Below are 20,635 nucleotides of genomic sequence, written 5' to 3'. Positions count from 1 at the left end.
ATAGCTCACAGAACTTGGTGTTGGGCCTTGATCCCCATTTCCTTCTCCCATGGGGGCTGGGCATGGTGTGTGTAGCAGGAGAAAATGGCTCCTGTTCCCTGTGGCTAGGACGCTGGAAACCTACGCAAGCCAGGGAGTGAGGGAGGTGGGAGGTCACAGCAGAAGGTATCAGAGTTGGGCACTTTGTGCCAGAGGTGATCATTTTCATTTAGGAAATAAGACTGAGACATGGGTGTCCCTGCCAGGTGGGGGTCTGTGCAGTATTTGAGAAAGAATGTCCTCTGTGCCTTTTTGGAATACAATGGAATAAGACAAATGGCTATGCTCATTGCTACAGATTACCAAATTTGACTTTTGAGAGGGCCTCGACGTACACATTTCCATACTCTGTTCCGAGATTGCAATCACCTTGGGGGAGCCTACCTCACAGTGGCTCCTGGGTGATGGGTAGCAAGTGTTCTAGGCAATGGGAACTTGAGAAGGGCCTCAGTTAATGCGGGGGGTCCCCTGAGCAGGTGCACTGGGGAAGCCAGCGCTCAGGCAGTGGGTGGGACTGTAACCTGAGCATTCTGATCCTGGAGTCACAAGGAACATGTGGTCATTGGCACCTGAAGTGTGGCCGGTCCAAACCGAGATGGGCTGTCAGCATATAATACACACGGGATTTTTAAGACTTAGTGTAAAGAATGTTGTTGAGGGCTGAGTTGTTTTGCCAGAAACTCACATGTTCAAGTCCTAATCTCTAGGACCTCAGGATGTGACTGTGTTTCGTCCTTTAAAGAGGTGATTAAGGTAAAGTGAGGTCACTGGGATGGGCCCTGATCCAATCAGACTAGTGTACTTCTAAGAAGACATTAGGACACAGACACAACAGTAAGGACCGCGTGAGGATAGAGTGAGAAGAGGTCCATCTGCAAGCCAAGGACAGAGGCTCCAAAGAAACCATCCAGCCGGTGACTTGATCTTGGACTTCCAGCCTCCAGAACTATGAGGGAACACATGAATTGAGGGGACCCAGTCCGTGGTACTTTGTTACAGCCACCAGAGTGACTAATGCAAATGTCAAGTATCTCACTAATTTTTGTGTTGCTGATTACATGCCGAAATGATAATATTGCAGATACTACTAAATTTTACTAAAACTAATTCCACTTTTTAAAAATGTGGCTACTGGTAATTTAAAATGACATACATGCCTTGCATTATGTTTCTACTGGACGGTGCTGATCTGAGCCAAAGACTTTGTTCTTGAGCATCCAGACCCTGGTCCTACTGGCACATCCGTCCACATGCTGGTGTGAATAGAGGCTTTACCGTTCAGCCTCTGAGGCCATCTCAGGCGGCTAGGACTGCTTACATGCCTGTTGGCACTCATGCTGAGTGAATATTTGAAAAACTAAATAATATCTGGAAGAATTAGAACATGGGACCAAAGCCAGGAAATAATAGAATTTATGTCAGAACGACAAGGGAAAGCATGATAACAAGCATCAAAGTTAGGTATTTTTTTTCTTGTGACCCAATGTCATTCCTAAAATTTGGAAGAAAACTGTCAGGAGTGTGGTAGTTATTCACATTAGGGAATTTGGAGGGATGGGTGAGTTAGGGGCTCTTTTATGGCAGAGGATTCTTGGAGGGGAAAACACATAGGGCAAATGTTAGGGAAGAAAGAGGCAGAAACAGAGGGAGTTATGAATGAAGATACAGTGTAAGAAACCAAGAAAAAGCAACATAGCTTTGTTGGAGCAAGATGCAGCTTTCTGGTACTTATTTTATCTTATTTTATTATTAAAATGTAGCATTATGCCCCTCAGGTATGTTGTTTTCTTTCGTGCTTTGACCAAAGTCAATTATAATCTCATTATCGGTTTCCCAAGCTCTTAAGGATGAATCACGTTCCCTCATTGTGATTTGTGTATCTAAGTGCCTTCAGGAATGAGAGTTCCTGACAGCTGAGCTCTCGTATCTGCGCTGGCTTGGCCGGGATCCTACCCGAGGCGCTGCTGAACATTCAGGTCTTTGGACAGAAAAGCTGCTGCTAGGGCCAGCTGATCCAGTGTCCTCTTCCTCGGGAGCTCCATCTTCCCGACCACTCTCTGTTCTCACAAAGTGGCCACAGTATCTGTCATGGCTTGAATCACTTCAAAGATGCCCAGACCTCTGGGGTCCCCCCACTTCCTCCATAGATAGATCCAGGCCTCTCACCTGGCAGGTGAGGACCCTCAGCTCACCTTCCTAGGGTTGTAGGGCTCCGCCCTGCCCATCAATCCTCTCTCTACCCACAACATCTTGCCTTTTTTGAGAACATGCTCTTTAATTCCCAACCACCTGGGTCTTCTCTGGGTGTGGAAGGTCCCTCTGTTGCCTGCTGTCACATTCCCACGCTCTCTCTACCTTGGAGCCTCCCTGCCCCCACCATCCAGGAAGATGTCGTCCTAGGCATTCTTTGCTCTGGCCTTAGAACTATTTATGTGTATCCTATATCTCCCTGCTTTGAATATCTCACCCTTTTCAGGCCCCCCTAAGTACCCCCGGGGGGGATCCTGGTAAAATGCAGATTGTGATTCAGCAGGTTTGGGTGGGGCCCGAGACTGTATTTCTAAGCAGCTCCCCGTAATGACAAGGGAGCTGGTCCAGGGACCACCCCAGTCACCAGGCCCTGCTTGGGCTGAAGCTACTTGAGCTTCTGTGTCCCTCTCAGGAGGACTAGTGCTGCATAGAAACTGGACACTTGGTCAGAAAACGTTTTTAGTAAACTTTATGTTTGAGAGCAGTTTCAGGTTTACAACAAAATTGAATGGAAAGTGCAGGGAGTCCCCACACAGCCCCACTCCGATGCAGCCACAGCCCTCCCCCCCCCCCCCCCCCCCCGCCATCAGACTGCCATTCGGGTTCATCTTCTATTCAGTGGAGCACCTTCTGGCTAGCGCTTGAGTAAAACACTTGGAAAGGGCACCATCACTCAGACATGCCACAAAGTACCTTCTATTAGGCATGTTTGTCTCCTCTCTGTGGTCTTGCTTCCTGGCCCAGACTCTGAGTCCCTAAGAGGTCTAAAGGGGCAGGTCTCTGCCCTCACTTCTGCAGTGTGTGGGGTTTGGGGAGGGGAGGTGGGGGTTCCCCAGGCTCCTTCCCCGAGCCTGACGCTAACTCTACTTCAGTACCACCTTCCTTGCAGAGCCTGTAGATCAGACAAAGACAGTCTTGCAACACCTGGGCCGGCTTTTCCTTCCTTGATTCTGTGCATCTTTTCGAGATGACAGTCCTCAGTCAGGATGGTTGCAGGAGCTCATCAGTGAGTGGGCAGGACCGCCACACTGGGGGGCATCTGGTATGGGCCACGGTCTCTGATTTACAGCTGACCCAGGTTCCATCCCCAACCCCATGATCTGCGCATGATCCTGCAGCACAGGATCATTTAAATCACAAGAATTTGGTTTGATCTTGCATTTATTTCATTTTAAGGGGAAAACATTACAGTTCTGATTTAAAAACATATATCCGGGTAAGGGGACCTAACGGCTCAGTTGAATTTGAAGGCTGGGGATCACGAAATTCTAAAATGGAAACTAAACAGGGCCTCAGTCTGGCAAAAGTATGACGCAGTTCAAGCTTCATCGATGCAGGCTGTCACCATGTGGCTGTATCCTTGTGTAATTAAGGAAATCTTCATTATGTCCTTAATGTATGGAAACTTTTCACATTCTAGAGCTCATTTCACTGTTTTAAATTTATTCATCTTCCTAGGGGACGCAGGGACTTAGAGAATCCAAGGCAGGGGGATTACTGCCCCAAAGACCTTGGCGGGCCCGTGGAAGGCGTCCCAGAGGCCGCGGGGACAGCGGAGGACAAGGGACCGGGGTCAGAGTGTATTAAAAGTTTCTCTGCCTTTGTGCTCTGAATGCTGCAACGCTGAATGGATTTTCCGCTGCTTTATACTGGACACTTCGGCTTTTGAATTATGTCCTGTTATCTTTCTGTGTTTCTTCCACACGAAGTCATTTTTCTATTTTTGCCTTTCTATCATTTTAAAAAGTTTTGAATGTCTTTCAGCCAAGCTCTTGGGCTTTTCATCTTTTTCTTTCTCTCCATAAAACGTCATTTCCATCTGTTTCCCCTTTCATTCTTTTACAGTTCTTCCTTCCTGGGCTAATAACCACTCCTAGCTCCTTTTCCGTTCTGTTTTTACCACCCGTTTGAGCGTCCCCCTGAAAGCCTTCTGTCGGGTTTCATCCTGGCAGGCGGGCGTTCTTTCCCGAACATGCTCTGCATTGTCTTTCTCATTGTGTTTGGTTGAGGCCTAGTAATTTTCAATAAAGCCCTTAATCCAAGTGCTTCACTGAAAATTACCAGGCTTCTCTATGGAGGATGAGTCAAAAATAGAAGGCCTGCTATCGGGAAAATGGAGTCGGAGGAGTGAGGGTGTCGGTATTAAGCGGCGTTAAGCCACCTCTGAAACCAGGAAGCAGCCTGGCGGCGCCTAGAGAGGGACAGCATGACTGCTGGCCCGCGTGCTGTGTGAGACTCCGTGATTGTTCCCAACTGGAGCTCGGTTTCCTTTTCCCTTAAAATAACCTCGCCTTGACAAAGTTCACACTTTGCCTTGCACCCAAGTCAAAAATGAGGCATCGTGCATCTTCCTGTGAACTAAAAATAGGGACTTGGAGAGTCAGTTTCTGCATTTGGTGAAATGGTTCGATTTCTTCTCTAAGGATTTGGGGTGAAGTTTTCTCATTTGATGAGTTTCCCTTTTAAAGCGCGGTGGTTATTCCGAGGAACTGCAGGGGCAGGCAGAAAGACATCCTCTTCCTGGATTATTCTCAGCATTTCCAGATGTTTGAACATCCAGATATTTGCCAGAATCTGTTCAATTAGGAAGAATCTGACCTGCTAACATGTTGATATTGATTTGCTCCTATAAAGAAAGAATCATTTTTTTATCAAAGCATGAGCAAAATCAATGCTTAGAGTCCATAACGACACTACTCCCCACTCTCTGCAGGGTCCCTGACAGGTGTTTCCACGACCAAGCATACTAGTGCCGAGGGCACCCGTGAATGATGGAGGCCTGCCTCCAGGCTGGCCAGTCCACCCCAGGGTTTGTGTGCAAGCAGATAAATAACAAAACCGTCCGCTGATCTGTCATGCTGGTGGGTGCTGGGTCTACCTGTCTAACAAGTTTGGGAGTGATTACTTCTTTTAGGGAGAAAGGAAAGGCTTCATGGAGGAGGTGACATTTAGATTGGCTCCTGAGGAATGAGATAAAGTTTGCCTGGTGATGGCTGGGAGAAGCAGGAATTGTAAGGAGTGGGATTAGCACAGGTAAGGGGGAGGGCTCTTGAGGCCATCTTGCTTTTCTGGGGTTGCCAAGAAATGTGTCTACGGGGTGTGAGGTGAGCGATCCTGAGACACACTGATGTAGAGGACTTGAGAGCCAGTTTGCGCTTGGCCTTGTACGTCTCCTGAAGACTGGATTTACTCCATTGAGTAAGGAGCCATTGAGATTTCATGAGAAGAGGCAACAATGACTTCATTTTCCTCTTTACCAGCAGAGGAAGGTGGTGTTGCTGGTGGGGTGGAGGGGTTGGAGACCCGTGGGGAGGCCAGAGCAGTTGTCCAGGCCTGGGATGCGGAGGCCCTGGGCAAGGTGGCCGGCAGCAGGGATCAGGAAAGGGAGGTGATGTCTCCAGAGACTTGAAATCAGCTGATCACATGGTGCCTCTTAAATGGGTCAGTGTCAGAAGAGCAAATGCCAGGAGGAGCCAGGGTGCCCTGCACAACCCAGTCGCCTGAGGCAGAGCGAGGGTCAGTGTCCTCACGTGGCTGCAAAGTTGGAAGAGATGCTTCTGCTAAGTCCGGTGAGGTTTGATTTCCTGCGAGGCAGTTAAAGCCGTTCCGAGTGATGAGGCTCTGTTCCTATCACATGTTAATTCTCTTTTCAAAGTAGTTGATTCTCCGGCTAGCATTACCAAAGCTATGTGATGTCACTTTGCCCTCCCCGCGTCCCTGGCATACCCTCGGATCCACTGGTCAGTGTCTTTCCCTGTATATTTTGCTTCTGTCCTATCAGAGGGATGGGCTCTCCATGCACCTACCCTGTGCCCCTTGCCCGTCTGCCCCGCCCCTCCAGTGTCCGTGTTTTGCTCTCTATAGACTAATACACATTCGCCTACAACCGTGACCTTGTTTCTCTCCCATCTTTAAAAGAAGTCTCTCTTGTTCTGACTCCTCTCCAGCAACTGTCAGTCTCCTCCTTTCTACACTGTTCCTCAAAGAGCGATCTGTACTCACTTCTGTCCCTCTCCCCCTGTTCTCTAGAGCCCGTTCCCATCATAAGTGCCCAATGACTACCTGCAGAATGAAGCAATATCCCTTCTTTGCAGCCTGATTGAGGCTTTTCAAAGTCTTGCAGAACTACAGATGTCCTGGCCTGAGGAAAAGAGGCAAACCTCTGTTTGAAGATATGTTTCCTTCCTCACTTTTCCTTTCAGGGCGTTAAAAGCTGAGCAAATAGGGTCCTGTTCTGACAGGTAAAGAGTTTCTGTGGGGGAAAAACAAGCCACGTTCATGAACATGACTTAGGTGGGCAGTGATTCCTTGAGTACTTGACTGCACCAGAGGGGCAGGGTTTATTGTTGATTCGGTTTGAGAACCTTGTCATAAAGGCTCCCTGAGCCTGGCCCAAGTCCCAGGTCCCACTGGTTTCTTGCCCCGTCTGACCAGCTTTCTCGGGTGCTGGCTCTGTCTCGTGCACCCTCGAGGAGAGGACGGCATTCTTACTGCCCGATTGGGCGGCTCTGAGCTGCAGACCACAGAGACAGTGCACCTGCTGGGCTGGGAAGGTGGGGCCTGACTCTCTCTCCGAAAAATGTCTTTGGAAAAATGTGGATCCTTTGATCTGATCAGCCGACGCCAGTTAAAAACACCAGGAGTACCAAGGATGGGGCTTGGCTCAGGAAAGCAAGAGGCCTAGAGGGAGGGCGATGACTGCAGGGTCTCTATTTTTTCAGCTGAGCCACAGCCCTTGAGTCACCATGGCCCTTCCCATGACACACGTCTTCATGCTAGAGGGACTGGGAAGGGACTGTCACTCACAAGCTCCTGGACTCGCTCACTGGACAAGACCTAAAGCTAGTTCTAGTCCACCTTGCTCCCCTCTGTGCTGAGGGGCCTCAACTGGTGCTCTGGATTCTTCCATACCATAGCATCCTCATCCATTCAAACATCAAAGACCTATGTGGAAGAGGAAATTCAGAGGTTGTTGAGTATGAGTCTTTCCCCAACAACTGCCTGGAAAAACAGCTGAATTGTAGAGGCATCCCATAAAATGTCTTCACTGGGGGTGCCTGGGTGGCTCAGTCGGTTAAGCATCTGCCTTCGGCTCAGGTCATGATCTTGGGGTCCTGGGATCAAGCCCCACATCAGGCTCCCTGCTCAGTAAGGAGTCTGCTTCTCTGTCTTCCTCTGCTCCTGCTGGTGTGCTCTCTTTCTCTCTCAAATAAGTTAAAATAAATAAAATCTTTAAAAAACAAAAAAAGGTCTTCACCAGTGAGTCACTTACAGCTAGTAAGTGAATTAAACCAGAGTTGTCCACCCTGTCCCAGTGAGTCATCGCCAGCCTGAATTATTGGTAAGGGACAGTTGTCCTGGCTGGTGTCTTCTCTCTCATCTGCCATGCTCCCTTGTCCAGTGAGGTCAGTGTTGTCCTATCCGACTGGCCCACCATCAACTGAATAGTTCTTCATAGGAAATCAATAGCTGGTCTGCTCTCTATAGCCACTGCTGTCTGGGAACTAAGGACAGAGTTTCATCAGAAGAAGAAAAAAAAAGTTTGGGGCGCCTGGGTGGCGCAGTCAGTTGAGCATCCGACTTGGTTTCGTCTCGAGTCATGACCTCAGGGTCGTGAGATCAAGCCTCGCATTGAGCACGGTGTCTATTTGAGATTCTGTCTCCCTCTCCCAACCCCTCCCACTTGTGTACTCTCTCTCTCTCTCTCTCTCTCTCAAATAAGTAAATCTTGTTAAAAAGAAGAAGAAGAAACAAAAGTTCGTATTCATGAAACTTGAAGAAATGGGACTTCCTGAAACTGGGAAGTTCAGAATGATGGAGACAAGATGGTACTCTCAAGAGCATGTAGGAGCTAAGATCATCTGATGGAAAGAGGTGGTGGGACAGATGCACTTCGTGCTTCAAGTAACTAGCAATGTCAAGAACGCAATAAAATGGATTAAGGATTTTAATCAGAAAACAAGGTTGTGTGAGGATCTGGTGCTTTTTCATTCAGGGCTGTGGTAAACCTCATAGCCTAGCCCAGGAGCTAAAGCAGGACGTTCAAACCCACGGGTTAAAGCAATTCATTCACGGAGGTAATCTAAATTTTGATCGCATTGGATCTGTCTTCTCCCTGGTACTGAAATATCTTCCAGGGTGTTCACATTAGAAATATGAATTGCCCACACTCCTTAGAGCCCTATTCAATTAAAAGTAGATGAAAATCTCCCTAATGCAGAATCCTTTAAGACCACGGGGAGGTGGGGGAAGCCGGGAGAAGGTGTTATTTATAGAAAATCTGATGGAAAACACAACCATGTCACCTCAGGGTGAGTCGGATAAGATATTTATTCAAGACTAACTTTAAAAAAAAAGAAAAAAAAGAACAATTACTTTTGATATGTATCTAAAGCATCTCATCTGTCATTTAGGATAAAAACAGATTAAGGTTTTACTCAGTAATACATTAGATGCCCAGACACTCTAGGCAGCTAATAGAGTGCGTGTTTGCTTACAGAAAACTTAAAGAAAAATTGTGACAGAGAATCACAAGTAAAAGTAATGTTTTCTTTGAAATGGAAATACTGTAAAGGAGGAATTGGTCACTGGAGCTTAAAAGAAATATTGGAAGTGCGAGAGGCTTTTCCCTTTCCCAGAAACGTGAGCTTGGGCCCCGGCAGAGGACCCCGGGAAGGATCTCGAGCAGCAGATTAAAATATTCAGAGAAGGCAAGGCAGCTCTGAAAGTTCCAGCAGGATGGAGACTGTGGCGGCTCTGGGAGGGAGAACAGGTGTTCAGACCCAGGAAGGGCATCGTGGCCACTCTCTCCCTTCCCTGGGCGCTAGTCCCATCTCAGAAATCTTTCTCTACTCTGGGCTTATTTTTATTTTGTCTTGCAGACTATTAAAGTGTAACTCTTATTCCAGAAGAACTTTTTTCCTCATAAAAAAATAGCAGATGGTTTATTTAAGTCGTAGCTATAAAGAGTACTTTAAGTCTGTTGGGCTGTTCACTAATACGTAAGACCCTCCATGGGTCATTCTACTAAGAAGCAAAGACCAACCAGCAGATGAGTCCTCAGTGATAAGGGTGTGCCAGGAAGGGGCCCGGCAGCTTGCGTTCTCAGTGGGAGCCTGGAATTCCTGACTAGCCTAGTATCCTTTCAGACCCATCTCAGTAGGAGGGGGTGGGAGAAGCTGCAAGTGCTAGCACATCATCATTGTTATGGGCTGAATGTCTGCATCCTACCTCCCACCCCTAACCACCAAATGCATATGTTGATCCATCACGTGATAGTATTTGGAGATGGGGCCTTTGCGAGGTAAATACGTTTATACTGGGTCATGAATAAGGTTGACTTCCCATTCATTCAAATGCTGGGATTCCTGCTCTTCTAAGAAGAGAAAGAGAGCTCGCCCAAGGCCCTGTGAGCACACAGTGAGAAGGTGCTGGTCCACAAGTCAGGAAGAGAGCCCTCACCAAGAACTGAATCTGCCTGCACCTTGATCTTGGACTTCCCAGCCTCCAGAACTGTGAGAAATAAATGTCTACTTTTTAAGCCACCCCATCTATGGTACTTTATTATAGCAGCCCAAACTAAGACAGTCATCAAAAGCAAGAACTTTGGAAAAAGATCAAGCTGGGCCAGGTACACCTCTCTGTGCCCTTGGGCAACTTACTGACCTGTCTAATCCCCGACTTCCTTATCTGCAAAATGGGTATAATGAAGTCCCGCCTGACAAGGCAAGGGAGTTGCTGGACAGAGAGCAAGCTTGGAATCACTTGTCCTGACTTGAGCGCTACCATCTTGTGGGAATGGTGGCGGTCGGGAAATGGATGGTTTCCGGCTGGGGACAGTATGTGGGATGGTGTGGTGCTTTCCTGATTTGAAGTCAACAACCTTCAATTCTTTTGATAAACATTCTTGAGCGGGCTCTTGGCTGAGGTCTAGTTGTTTTCATTAACACTCAGTTCCTGAAGGGGCTTGTGGTCTCTGAGAAGGAATAACAAAGAAGCACTCCAGTTTCTGTACATAACCAGAAGGTTGGAACTCAGGGGATCCTGGGTCGTCATGGGAGCCCAAGGACAGTTGGCACCCAGAAAGGCTTCCTGGAGGAGATGGTTCCTCCATATGTGACCTATTCTTCTCGAGTAAACCACTTTATTTTTCCCCAAGAAAAATAAGGGAAATTCAGGTCTTACCATATGCATCAATAAAGTATTCCATAATGTCAAAGTTTATCAGCTTTCTAATAAATCACTTACCTGATTGGAAATCCCCTTTCAAACTACTACCCCAACAATTTCCCCTTTCAAAATGATGGCAGGCTTTATAGCCTCACAGTATTTGCACACAGAAACCAACTCCTTGCGAGCTTTAATTTAGAGTTGAAATATATCTTGTTCTTTCTGACAGTCCAGTGTTTGTTCAATGGGATGATTTGGGAAAGTAGCAAAACCAGGCTCCTTGTAGCCTCTCGTGCATGGCGGTTCCTTCCACCAGCTCCCCTGCTGCTCCGATGGATGGGCTTCAGCAGCCATCCTGGCAGCAGGAGAGAGGACGGAGCGGGCCAGACCTGGCGGCCAGACTGCTCTGACCCTGGGCAGAGGCCAACATGACTGGCAAGCCAGTAGTGGACCCGTTTAGTCAACTGGTGTCTGGTCATGAGCCAAAGGACATGAGCCTCTAGAAAATACTTGTATTTTTCTAACATTATTCTGTAGTGTTTTCAGATTTGGCAAGTGTATTTCCAAATTATTTTAAGATGAGCAGTTGTATTATTATTTCATTCCTTGACTGCACCATTCAGCGTTGGGTTTCTGTTTCTCCTTTTTCTTTCTTTTTCCTCACAGATGTGGGAGGAGGCCATTGCTCTTGGTAAGGAACTTGCCGAACAGTATGAAAACGAGATGTTTGATTACGAACAACTCAGCGAGTTGCTGGTAGGTCTCCTTTTCTTTCTAGTTAAATGAACACAGGCGATCTACACTTGTCTTTCTGGGCTTTCCCTTTCAGTTTTAACTTGGAGAGTCTCTTCAGGTCTTCTGCGGCCTTGGCCATGGTCCTCCATTTTGTCCAGGAGGAAGGTCTTCATGTATTTGCGGGCTGATTCTGGCCCACAACTACTCACTTTTATTCCCACCTGAGCTCTGGAAACCAGACTCTAAGATTTCTCTGAGCATCTGTATGTAAACAACCGCTGACCCCATGTGTACAGTGCTCTTGACGGCCTAAGAGTCTCTGAGAATTGCTGCTGGATTAAAACTGACCCCGTCTACAAGGGGGGTGTGTGATGGGAGAGTGGCCCAGACCTTTCTCCCGCCATTAATTTAGACCAGAATTCTGCCCTTTTAAGTTCTTCTTTAATGTATGCCAGTATCTAATTGATACCAGTTTTTAAAATAATAAAGACCAGCCATTTAATCATAAGAAAAACCATTTCTATGGCACCTCTTTGGTTATCGAAAACATGGGTAAATCCTACTGGTTACTGAATTTGGCTCTTTTGGTCAGATTCCCTGCTAAACACTGGGAGTGAGTGACAAATTCTATCAAAGCCATGTGGCAAGATGACCAGATGCCTGTGTCCGCACTGCGCCTCCCACCCAGCTGGAATTGCCAAAGCTTGAAGAGCCCACTGGAAGATTCTGGAAGAATGGATGCTCAAATACTCTATTCAAACCTGAAATTTTCTTTCTTCCTTTCAGAAAAAACAGGCTCAGTTTTATGAAAACATCGTCAAAGTGATAAGACCTAAGCCTGACTATTTTGCTGTTGGCTACTATGGACAAGGATTCCCCACGTTCCTTCGGGTAAATTTTGATTCTGTTTAATCTGAGCCAGGATTGCTCCGTGGCCAGAGAGCTCCTTCCCATTCTGATGGATGATTTGAACTTTGCATCTGTGGGTCAGAGTCTGAATCCGTGCTCTTCATAGCTCTGTGTGCTTAGCTTAGGGTGTGAAAGAAGGCCTGATAATATTTTCTTTGATTGCATATAAACTTCCCATCTGATTTTTCCTAAACAGAACTGGAGATTTACGTGTGTTTTTTTAAATTGTGGTAAAATACAGATAACATAAAATTTACCATCTTAACCAATTTTAAGTGTACAGCTCAGTGGTATTAATATTGTTGTGCAATCATCCATCTCCAGAACTTTTTCATCTCTCCAAACTGTAATTCCGTACCCAGTTAAACAGTTAGGTCTGTATTACCCCACCTCCCAGCCCCTGGCAGCACCATGCTACTTTATGTCTCTAGGAATTTGCCTATTCTCGGTATCTCATAAAGTAAAATCACACGGTATTTGTCCTTTTGTGTCTGGCCCATTTCCCTCGGCATAGGGTCTTCAAGGTTTATCTGTGTTGGAGCATGTATCTGAATTCCCTTCCTTTTTATGGCTGAATAATATTCTATTATACAGCTATACCACATTTTGTTTATCCATTTGTCCTTCGATGGACGTTTGGGTTGTTTTGGTTATTGTGAATAATACTGCCATGAATGTGTATATTTTTAATTCTGTGAGCAATTGTAAGTGGATTTCCATGGCCACATTGCTGGGGATTCTGAATCACGTTCCATCCCTTAGACAGGTGTGTGTTATTTGACACATGATCGAAGAAATACTGTGATCGTCAGCCGGATGCCCATTCCCTAGCACTCATGAGGCCAGAGGAGAAATTGTGTAAATAAATGCTGTTTGACCTACTAGTAGAATTGTTTAAAGTTTCTCTTGGATGCCATTGACCAGTGGGTCATGATTTCCTGTCATTTCTTACGACATTTTTTTTTAAGACACATGGTTTTCTCTTATGCTGGGAGACCATGCGGGATTCCTCTGGTTTCCAGGAAGGTGGTCTCTTGCCTAGAACACAGCTGTCTGGGGCAGTTAGATCCAGTCAGGAGGTTTTTCTTGTCCCAGAGTGTGTTCCTTTGGGCCTGGTGGTTCTGATTACACAGAAGACCCTGACAGGATGAGACACCCTTCATGGTGCCACCAGCAGGAAGGACTTACTTGCTGAGGACCCGACATTGTTTATATGACATCTGCAAGCGAGCCTCGCAGGCCTGCTCTGCTCCAGAAGGTGACCTGTTGGTTTATGCACTCCCTCGGGGTCCTGGGTGACTGGGGCATCAGCCCTGCCCTGTCACTGCTGGTCAGTCCTCTCCTCGTGCAGCTGTGACAGGACATGCCTAAGACAGCGGTCAGTCAGAAACCCAGATTCTGGAGAACGTCTTCTTCCCAAAGAATGAATAGGGACGTTTGGTTATAAATTAGGTTATAAATCTTCCCCTAAATTAGGGAAGATTTTTGAAATTAACTCTATTTTAAATAAAAAGCCCAGCTGAAGAATATTAGGAGCTTGGAGTCGGTGTTGTTGAAGCCTTCAATTAATACATACGAATCTGTAGGCGTGTCGCCATGTGTGTCTCTAAGAAACAGAGAGACTGACCCTAAATCATGGCGGACCTGAGCTGTGCTGAGGCATTACACGCTGTATGTGGCCCTCTGGATGGTGCTGTCACTCGCGGCCACTAACCATGGCTCTGCCCTGGCTTCCTGATGTGCTGGGGGCGGGGCAGGCACCTTGCAGTCCCCGAGCCAGTTGATGCCTGGCGTCTGCTGGGAGGGCACCCATGCCGTGTGCTTCAGAGACTGCACCGGGTCATCTCCCGTCAGAAGGACAAAATGCAAAGTGCGAATGAAGAGTTTAACGGGCTTGATTAATATTGAACTGATGTCCCCACCACACCTGAATAATTTCGTGGGACTATAGCAATATATTTATATGCTTCACAGATCACCGTCAGGAGCCAATCAGACAATGACATTAGCAGTTACAGAAAAGCGGGTGAAGTGTTTGTCTGTTTAATGCCTCTGAGAACTGACTGTCCCTTTTGCTTTGTTTTTCTTTAAGAATTGGTCTCAGTGGGTTGTTTTTTTGTTTTGTTTTGTTTTGCCTTCATGTTAATATTTATGGTGCTTACAAGGAATAAATATCTTTGACTGTATATACATTTCCCCCTTATTTTCACGTTTGAAGGGACTGCTTCAGAATGCAAAATAATTGACATTTCTAGAAAATGTTAGTAGTGTTTTCATCTATAACTCACTAGTGTTTTTCTATTACATTTTATTATTATGTCTTCTAGAGTAAAGCATAATAAATGCATGCGAGTTCATAGTAACCTGTTATTCATTAAATCTGGCTTTATATAGCCTTAAAAGATGCCCACACTGTGTATTTATATTTCTAATTAAGACTACATATTACTTTGGTTTCTGCTTGACATTATTTTTTTAGGGAAAGAGAACATTTTTCTTCCGTAATGGGTACTTTAAGACATACCTAAGCACAAAGTGAAAAAAGTATTCAATTCTTAAAGTGTTCCTTCTTTAGTGATTTATAGGGACTCAGAATAAGTCAGGGCTAGGGAAGGAAATAAATTGAGTACCACAGGATCTCTCTTTATCTTTTGAAAATTCATTAATTAGACAAATTTTAATTTGACTTCACACTTAGTCTCTAGGAGATAAGTGTAAAAATAGCCAGCGGAATGCTATCCCGTCTGGCTGTCTGTCTCTCCTCCTCTCTGGCATCTGGCCGGGGTCATGACAGATAATAGGGCTGCACCTGACTCATGGCCAGCCAGTCTGGGGCTTCTGGCTCAGGGTCCCCTGATTGAAACAACAGATTCCATGAGGAAAAGCATCAGCCTCCAGCCTCCCGTTTCTCGGATCCTGTGGTGTCTTTTCCTTGTTGCAGTTTTCCTTTAGGATCAGACAGCCCTAGGGTGGGGCGGGCAGGATGTTGGGAGGCAGGGGGTGAAGGCTCGGGAGCCCGCGGTGGCATCATACTACCCATTGCCACCTTTCTGTGATTCAGTAGACAGCTCAGAACGCACTGTTGAATCTGTGAAGGTACAGAGACCTGTTATATCTTAGAATCAGAAAATTCCCTAGAGGTACATTTAGGGAGGGACCGTGTCATACCCAGACAGAAATGGCCTCAACAGGGCAGTCTGTGTAAGGAAGCACGCTCGCCAGCCTGACACCCACCCCAAGGTCACCTCGCCCTCGAAAATCACCCCCCAATGGACTCTCCAACTCGGGATTTATGGAGGTGACAAAGCGCCATTGAAGATGGACAAAATCCAGCCTTTAGAAGGAGAACTCTGATGTTCTACCTGTCACTCACCGGTGGGTAATTCTCCACACAAGGCTGACGTGCGGTGAGGGAAGTCCTGTCATCCCTCTCCAGTCTCTCACCCCCGGGGAGGCCACGGCCCTCACGCCTCTCTCCTTTGGTCTCGACCCCATTCCCTGTGGTTCAGCTCTTCCCTTGGTTGTGTCCTGTCAGAGACGGCTCAGAACGTCATGCTCAGGCTCTGAGCGTTGAGGCCCCACCTCAATGTCGTCCTCTCTTAAATTCCTCTCAGAGGATGAAAGCTATTTAATTAGGGCCTACCCGAAAAGAAAAACATGGAGACCAGGACTCACTTGCCCTGATGCCTTTACCCTCTCTGGGCACCTCATGCCCCCTAGAAGGCGGACCCCGATCGCTCACTTGGTTCTTCCTGTTTTTTTTAATTGATTGTTACTGTTAAGACTGAAATACATCAGCAGACCTCAGTAATCTTGTGTTCAGTGCTTCTTAAATACTATTAACTTATGTGGCTCGTGGTTGTGCCTTCTTGATTAATAAGGGCCAGTGCAATTACAAGCTGTTCTTCAATTCAACGACTTCAAACAAAACAAAACAAAACAAAACAAAAAACCTCTCAAGCATATTTTGAAGACCAATGCATTTGGGCATGCACAGGTCCTGGCCTTCCCCTGTGGTGGTATTTAATGAATGTCATTGTTTCCAGGGGAAAGTTTTCATTTACCGAGGGAAAGAGTATGAACGCAGGGAAGATTTTGAAGCTCGGCTGTTAACTCAGTTCCCGAATGCTGAGAAAATGAAGACAACATCTCCACCAGGCGATGATATTAAAAACTCTCCTGGCCAGTGTATCCTTTCCGACAACCCTATGGAATGTGACCCATCACCACGCTGTGCGCCTGGGTGGGTGGGTGGACCTGGGGGCCCCGTCACGGCTGATGTCCACCCCTCCTGGTGATCCTTAACCCCTTTCGCCCTCAGATATTCAGTGCTTCACCGTAAAGCCCAAACTCGATCTGCCCCCGAAATTTCATAGGCCTGTGTCGGAGCAGATTGTAAGGTAAGCACCCCATTTCTCCTACCCACCGTGAGGACGGTGAAGGGCTGTGAGCTAAGAATTTCACTCTTGAGAGGGTGGGTTTTAGCCTTTGATTAGCTTTCCAGATGCTCTTTCTGTTTACTTAGAAGAGCAAGGGAAGCAAATTCTTTGCAGCATCAAAACAGTGAAGGAAGAAGTTAGTGTGTGTTGCTGGATGGCACAAGAACTATTCCTTTCCTGATGTGGGGAGATGAGGAAAACTCGGGAGGACAGAGGGGGCACTCTGGTCTCCTTGTGATCTTCTTGGCGGTGGGGAGGGTGGGGGTTCCCTGCAGAGCTTCTCAGCAGGGCTCCAGCCCAGCCCCAACCCAGCATTTCTGAGTCCCCACACCTGGGGAGGAGGACCAGAGTGTTTGCATGCCATAAGGCAGGAAAAGGAATTGGGTCATTTGCTTTTTTGGGTGGAGAACCCTTAGACCCCTGCAACACCACGATTATATAACGTAGGATTATGAGGCAGATTTTTAGACTCACTGGTCGGCTGTCCGAATTTGAGGGTTTATGCCTCGACATTGAGTTGCCCCTGACCTAGCAATGCTGTAGAGACCGTCTGCTTTAGATGTTTCTTTGATGTCAAGAATTTTCTTTTCTATGTGATCCATGTTCTGGTTAAGAAATTAACCTGTTCCATGGCCTAATAATGCTCAGAATCTGTTTATTTCATATCCTGAAGTTTGGTGGGTTGTGTTCTTCCTCAAAATTCATTTCCTTTCTTTAACCTTTTATCAGCCATAATGGGAAGTCAGCTAGGACTCTGTTTATTGATGAACGATTGCTTTCACAAGGCACCTGTTTCAACTTTTGCAACAGTTTATTTCAGGAAGAGGTGTTAAAGCCAATAGCGAATCGTAGCTGATGCTCAGCGATTTCGCTGTGACGTGGGGAGGCGGCCGACATTTCAGGGCTGAGGAGGAATGAGTCTGCCTCTGGCTTACGCGTGCCACCCACCCCTTCCCCAGGGAAAGAAAGTACACACTTGTCGTGTGTGCCACCCTTTGTGGTTACAGACTGCCTTCTGTAGAGCTCAAACTAAGGTATATAAGGTCTTTATAAAAACAATAAACACACAATTTTTTAAAAAATTTAATAAAAACATTATTAGGTTCTTTTAATAAATTGTTGAATCACTGAATTAAACTGATAAAATAAATGAAGATTTTGAAGTAGTAAACACAGGAGTGGGGGACGCAGGCCTGTTGCCGCTCTCCTTCGCTTCACCTTCTCTCTGCGTGTGCCTGCTTCGCTCTTACTCCGGGTCTCTTCTCCCCTGAGGGTTTGCAGGGACAGGGAAGAGGCAAAAACTCAAGGTAACGTTTCCATCTGCCAGCATCTCTCTCCCGAGGCTGGCGGGGAGAGAAAGCCACAGCTGTCACTCAGGGTCAAGGCTGGGGATATTTTAAGGGACGCAGGGACCTATCAGGAGGCCAGACCCCACATCTAAAGGCATATCGGCTGCTTTGGGGTTAAATGTCTAACGATTTGTCTGTCTCTCTACAGTTTTTATAGGGTGAACGAGGTCCAGCGATTTGAATATTCTCGGCCGATCCGCAAGGGAGAGAAAAACCCAGACAATGAATTTGCGGTAAAAAAACAACCACCAAAAAACCCCCAAAGAACTCCTTTACCACCAACAACACTACCTGTGGAAAACCGGCCTCAGAGGCGACCACAGGGCATATTAGATGCCTTTGTGCCTTGTGTGCAGAAATCCAAATACCAAATCCTAACCCCTTCAACTGTAGTGAAGGGCGAACATCTCACAGAGGATGTCGCCGAGGCCTTAAGGTGCTAGCAGAAGGGGCCGAGTGCTGAGACCCTGCTTCTTACCCTCCGGGCATACTCGCCTCCTTCCTCAGCTTCTCTGAGTCGTCTCCCTCTGGGTCCCGGGCCCCCGAGCACCCTACTGGTGTGTCTAATACAGATAGGCACACAGAGGGACCGAGCACTTCAGGGGCTTTCTGCTGATGACAAGCAGCCAGAGGTGAGCAGGGCAGAGACCCAGACGCTCACTGTCCAGCGCCTGAATTTCCCTGAGGCTCAGGGCACCAGAGCAGGTGCTCCTGGGCGCCATGGGGTCCCGGGCCGTGTGATTCTCTGTGCTGGAGCCGCCCTATGCCTCAGAGGGTATTGAGCAGCGTCCCTGACCCTCTCCCCATTAGATGCCGGTAGCATCTCCCCAGTTGTGACAGCCAGCCAAAAAAGGTTATCATACGTCGTCCCCTGCATTAGTCATAGAAATATTAACGGAAGTTTTTGCAGCTTTTTAAAAAATATACATACAACTGATTTAATGGTTTCCATTTGCAAAGAATAAATCAATTCTTTGCAATAAAGCACAGTTTTTAAAAATGTTAATATTTCTCCCTCCTTCTGCCCTGCAAACGTCCTCTGGGAATCCCTAGACAGGCCCGTGTTTCCAGGACCTACTAGCCGCGAGGACCCCCAAGGAGGACCAGCAGCTCTGCTGGGGACTGCATCCCCTTGCCTGTAGTCGGGAGGTGTCTGGGGGTGCAGAAGATCAAAGGTGACCTGACCCAGAGTGAAGTTTGGGGCCCTTCCACAGTGCTTCTGTCCAGCCTCCCCTTGAAGCTCTCCGTTTCCTGTAATCTTCTGATCCTCAGGGCGGGGCCTGAGAGTCTCCAGTCACAGTGCTGAAGGCCCTTCCTGCCTGAGCCATCTCCTAGGTGTCTGCTGTGAGCTTGTATTCCGGGAACTGTAGTCGTTCCCACTTCCCACACTGCTTGTCTCAAAACGAAGACCCTATTTCTTGGCTAATGCCAGCATCCCAGGATACCCTACTTGGTAACTGGTCCCTGCGGTGTTGTCTGTAATAGTGAGGGAGGGGCCAAGACAGCAGCGCGAAGGGGGCGGCTTTCTGAGCGGTCTCTTGTGGCAACAACATGACCGTTTATATAGCGTCTCTGGACTGTGGGATTTATAGGCAGTTCTTGAATTTCCCCCACACATCTCGCATCCGGCAGCTGTGTATATTCTCATATCATAAAGAAAGAGACGCAAGGAGGTCAAGCAAATTGCTAACAGGGGTGCAGCCATTTGGGGCAGAGCTAAGAATAACCGAGACCCCTGACGTTTGGGGCTGCACTAAGCCTCGGAGGCTGTGCTTCTTCTAAATGGCCCTGAAATCCTCTAATGGCCCCGTTAGGCCCTCGCACTTGGATGAGGCTTTCAGAAGCCACGGGATTTAGTCCTTCACATGCCTGACAAAGCCTAAAGCTTCCAGATAAGCGTGGGGCTTTTTGCAATGGGAAGCTGGGCTTGGCCCTGTTGCAGGTGGCCTGGCCCTGCAGACGGGACGCTGCGGGGCTGCCCGGCCAGCCTGAGCACTCAGAGTGGTCGCTCAGCAAGGGGTGAAGCCCTGGGGCCCAGGAGCAGCTGAGGAGGAAGGAGACAGAGAGATAGCGCCTGAGTCAGCCGGCGTTGGTTGTCCAGAAAGCCCTCGGTGGAGCCCAGGGCCCCTGCTCGGGCCGTGTTGGCCTCTGGGGAGACCCTGCAGGTGCGGTCCCAGTGCTCTGAAAGGGTACACTGCTGTTTTCTCTGGCAAGCCCCTGGGGGAGCCTCCTCCTGGGGCAAAAAGCTCTAGCTGGGGAGACAGGAGGCCTCGGCCGGGTCCCCTTCCTTCTCCCCTCTGGAGCCTCAGAGGTGGGGGATGAATGCTTCTCTAAGATCCAGTGCGGCTCCCTGGAATTGCCGACAGTCCATTGTGCCCGGCCCACTCCCAACACACCTGCACGGCCCAGTATGACCCAGGGCAGGGAGAGGGTGGCCGGAAGCTGACACTGGGCAGGAACAGGTGGGCAAAGAGTCCCTGCTTGTGAGCTCGCCACGGGCTTCCGCACAGCCTGAGACAGGCGCAGAGGGGTGACGCTCATTGGCTTGAAGCAGTTTCCCGCCACACATAGTGTTCTGTTCTCTGAAGAATATGGATTATAAAATGGTATTTTATTGAAAATATGCATCTACATGCTTTTTAATGCTTAGTAAGAAGTCTTGAACAACAGATACTGAAATGTTTAAGTTACCATCTCTGGGTGGTGGGTAATTTTTCCACATCTTTATTTTCTAGTGGGAATAGA

At 47.6% G+C, this 20,635-nt stretch overlaps 1 protein-coding gene across 4 annotated transcripts in view; it reads left to right on the top strand.

Moving 5' to 3' along the window:
* Positions 1-20,635, top strand: part of DOCK1 (dedicator of cytokinesis 1) — a 490,705-nt gene that overhangs the window by 442,339 nt on the left and 27,731 nt on the right. For all 4 annotated transcript variants that reach the window (XM_078076968.1, XM_078076967.1, XM_078076970.1 and 1 more), the window contains exons 39-43: positions 11,125-11,214; positions 11,980-12,084; positions 16,149-16,290; positions 16,424-16,502; positions 18,039-18,123. In XM_078076968.1, coding sequence (XP_077933094.1) covers positions 11,125-11,214; positions 11,980-12,084; positions 16,149-16,290; positions 16,424-16,502; positions 18,039-18,123 — 501 coding nt within the window. The remainder of the gene's footprint in view (positions 1-11,124; positions 11,215-11,979; positions 12,085-16,148; positions 16,291-16,423; positions 16,503-18,038; positions 18,124-20,635) is intronic.

Source organism: Halichoerus grypus, chromosome 7 (genome assembly GCF_964656455.1).
Source record: "Halichoerus grypus chromosome 7, mHalGry1.hap1.1, whole genome shotgun sequence".
Classification (NCBI taxonomy): Eukaryota; Metazoa; Chordata; class Mammalia; order Carnivora; family Phocidae; genus Halichoerus; species Halichoerus grypus.
The sequence above is the reverse complement of the archived record's forward strand: the minus strand, read 5'-3'. Positions and strand labels throughout refer to the sequence as shown.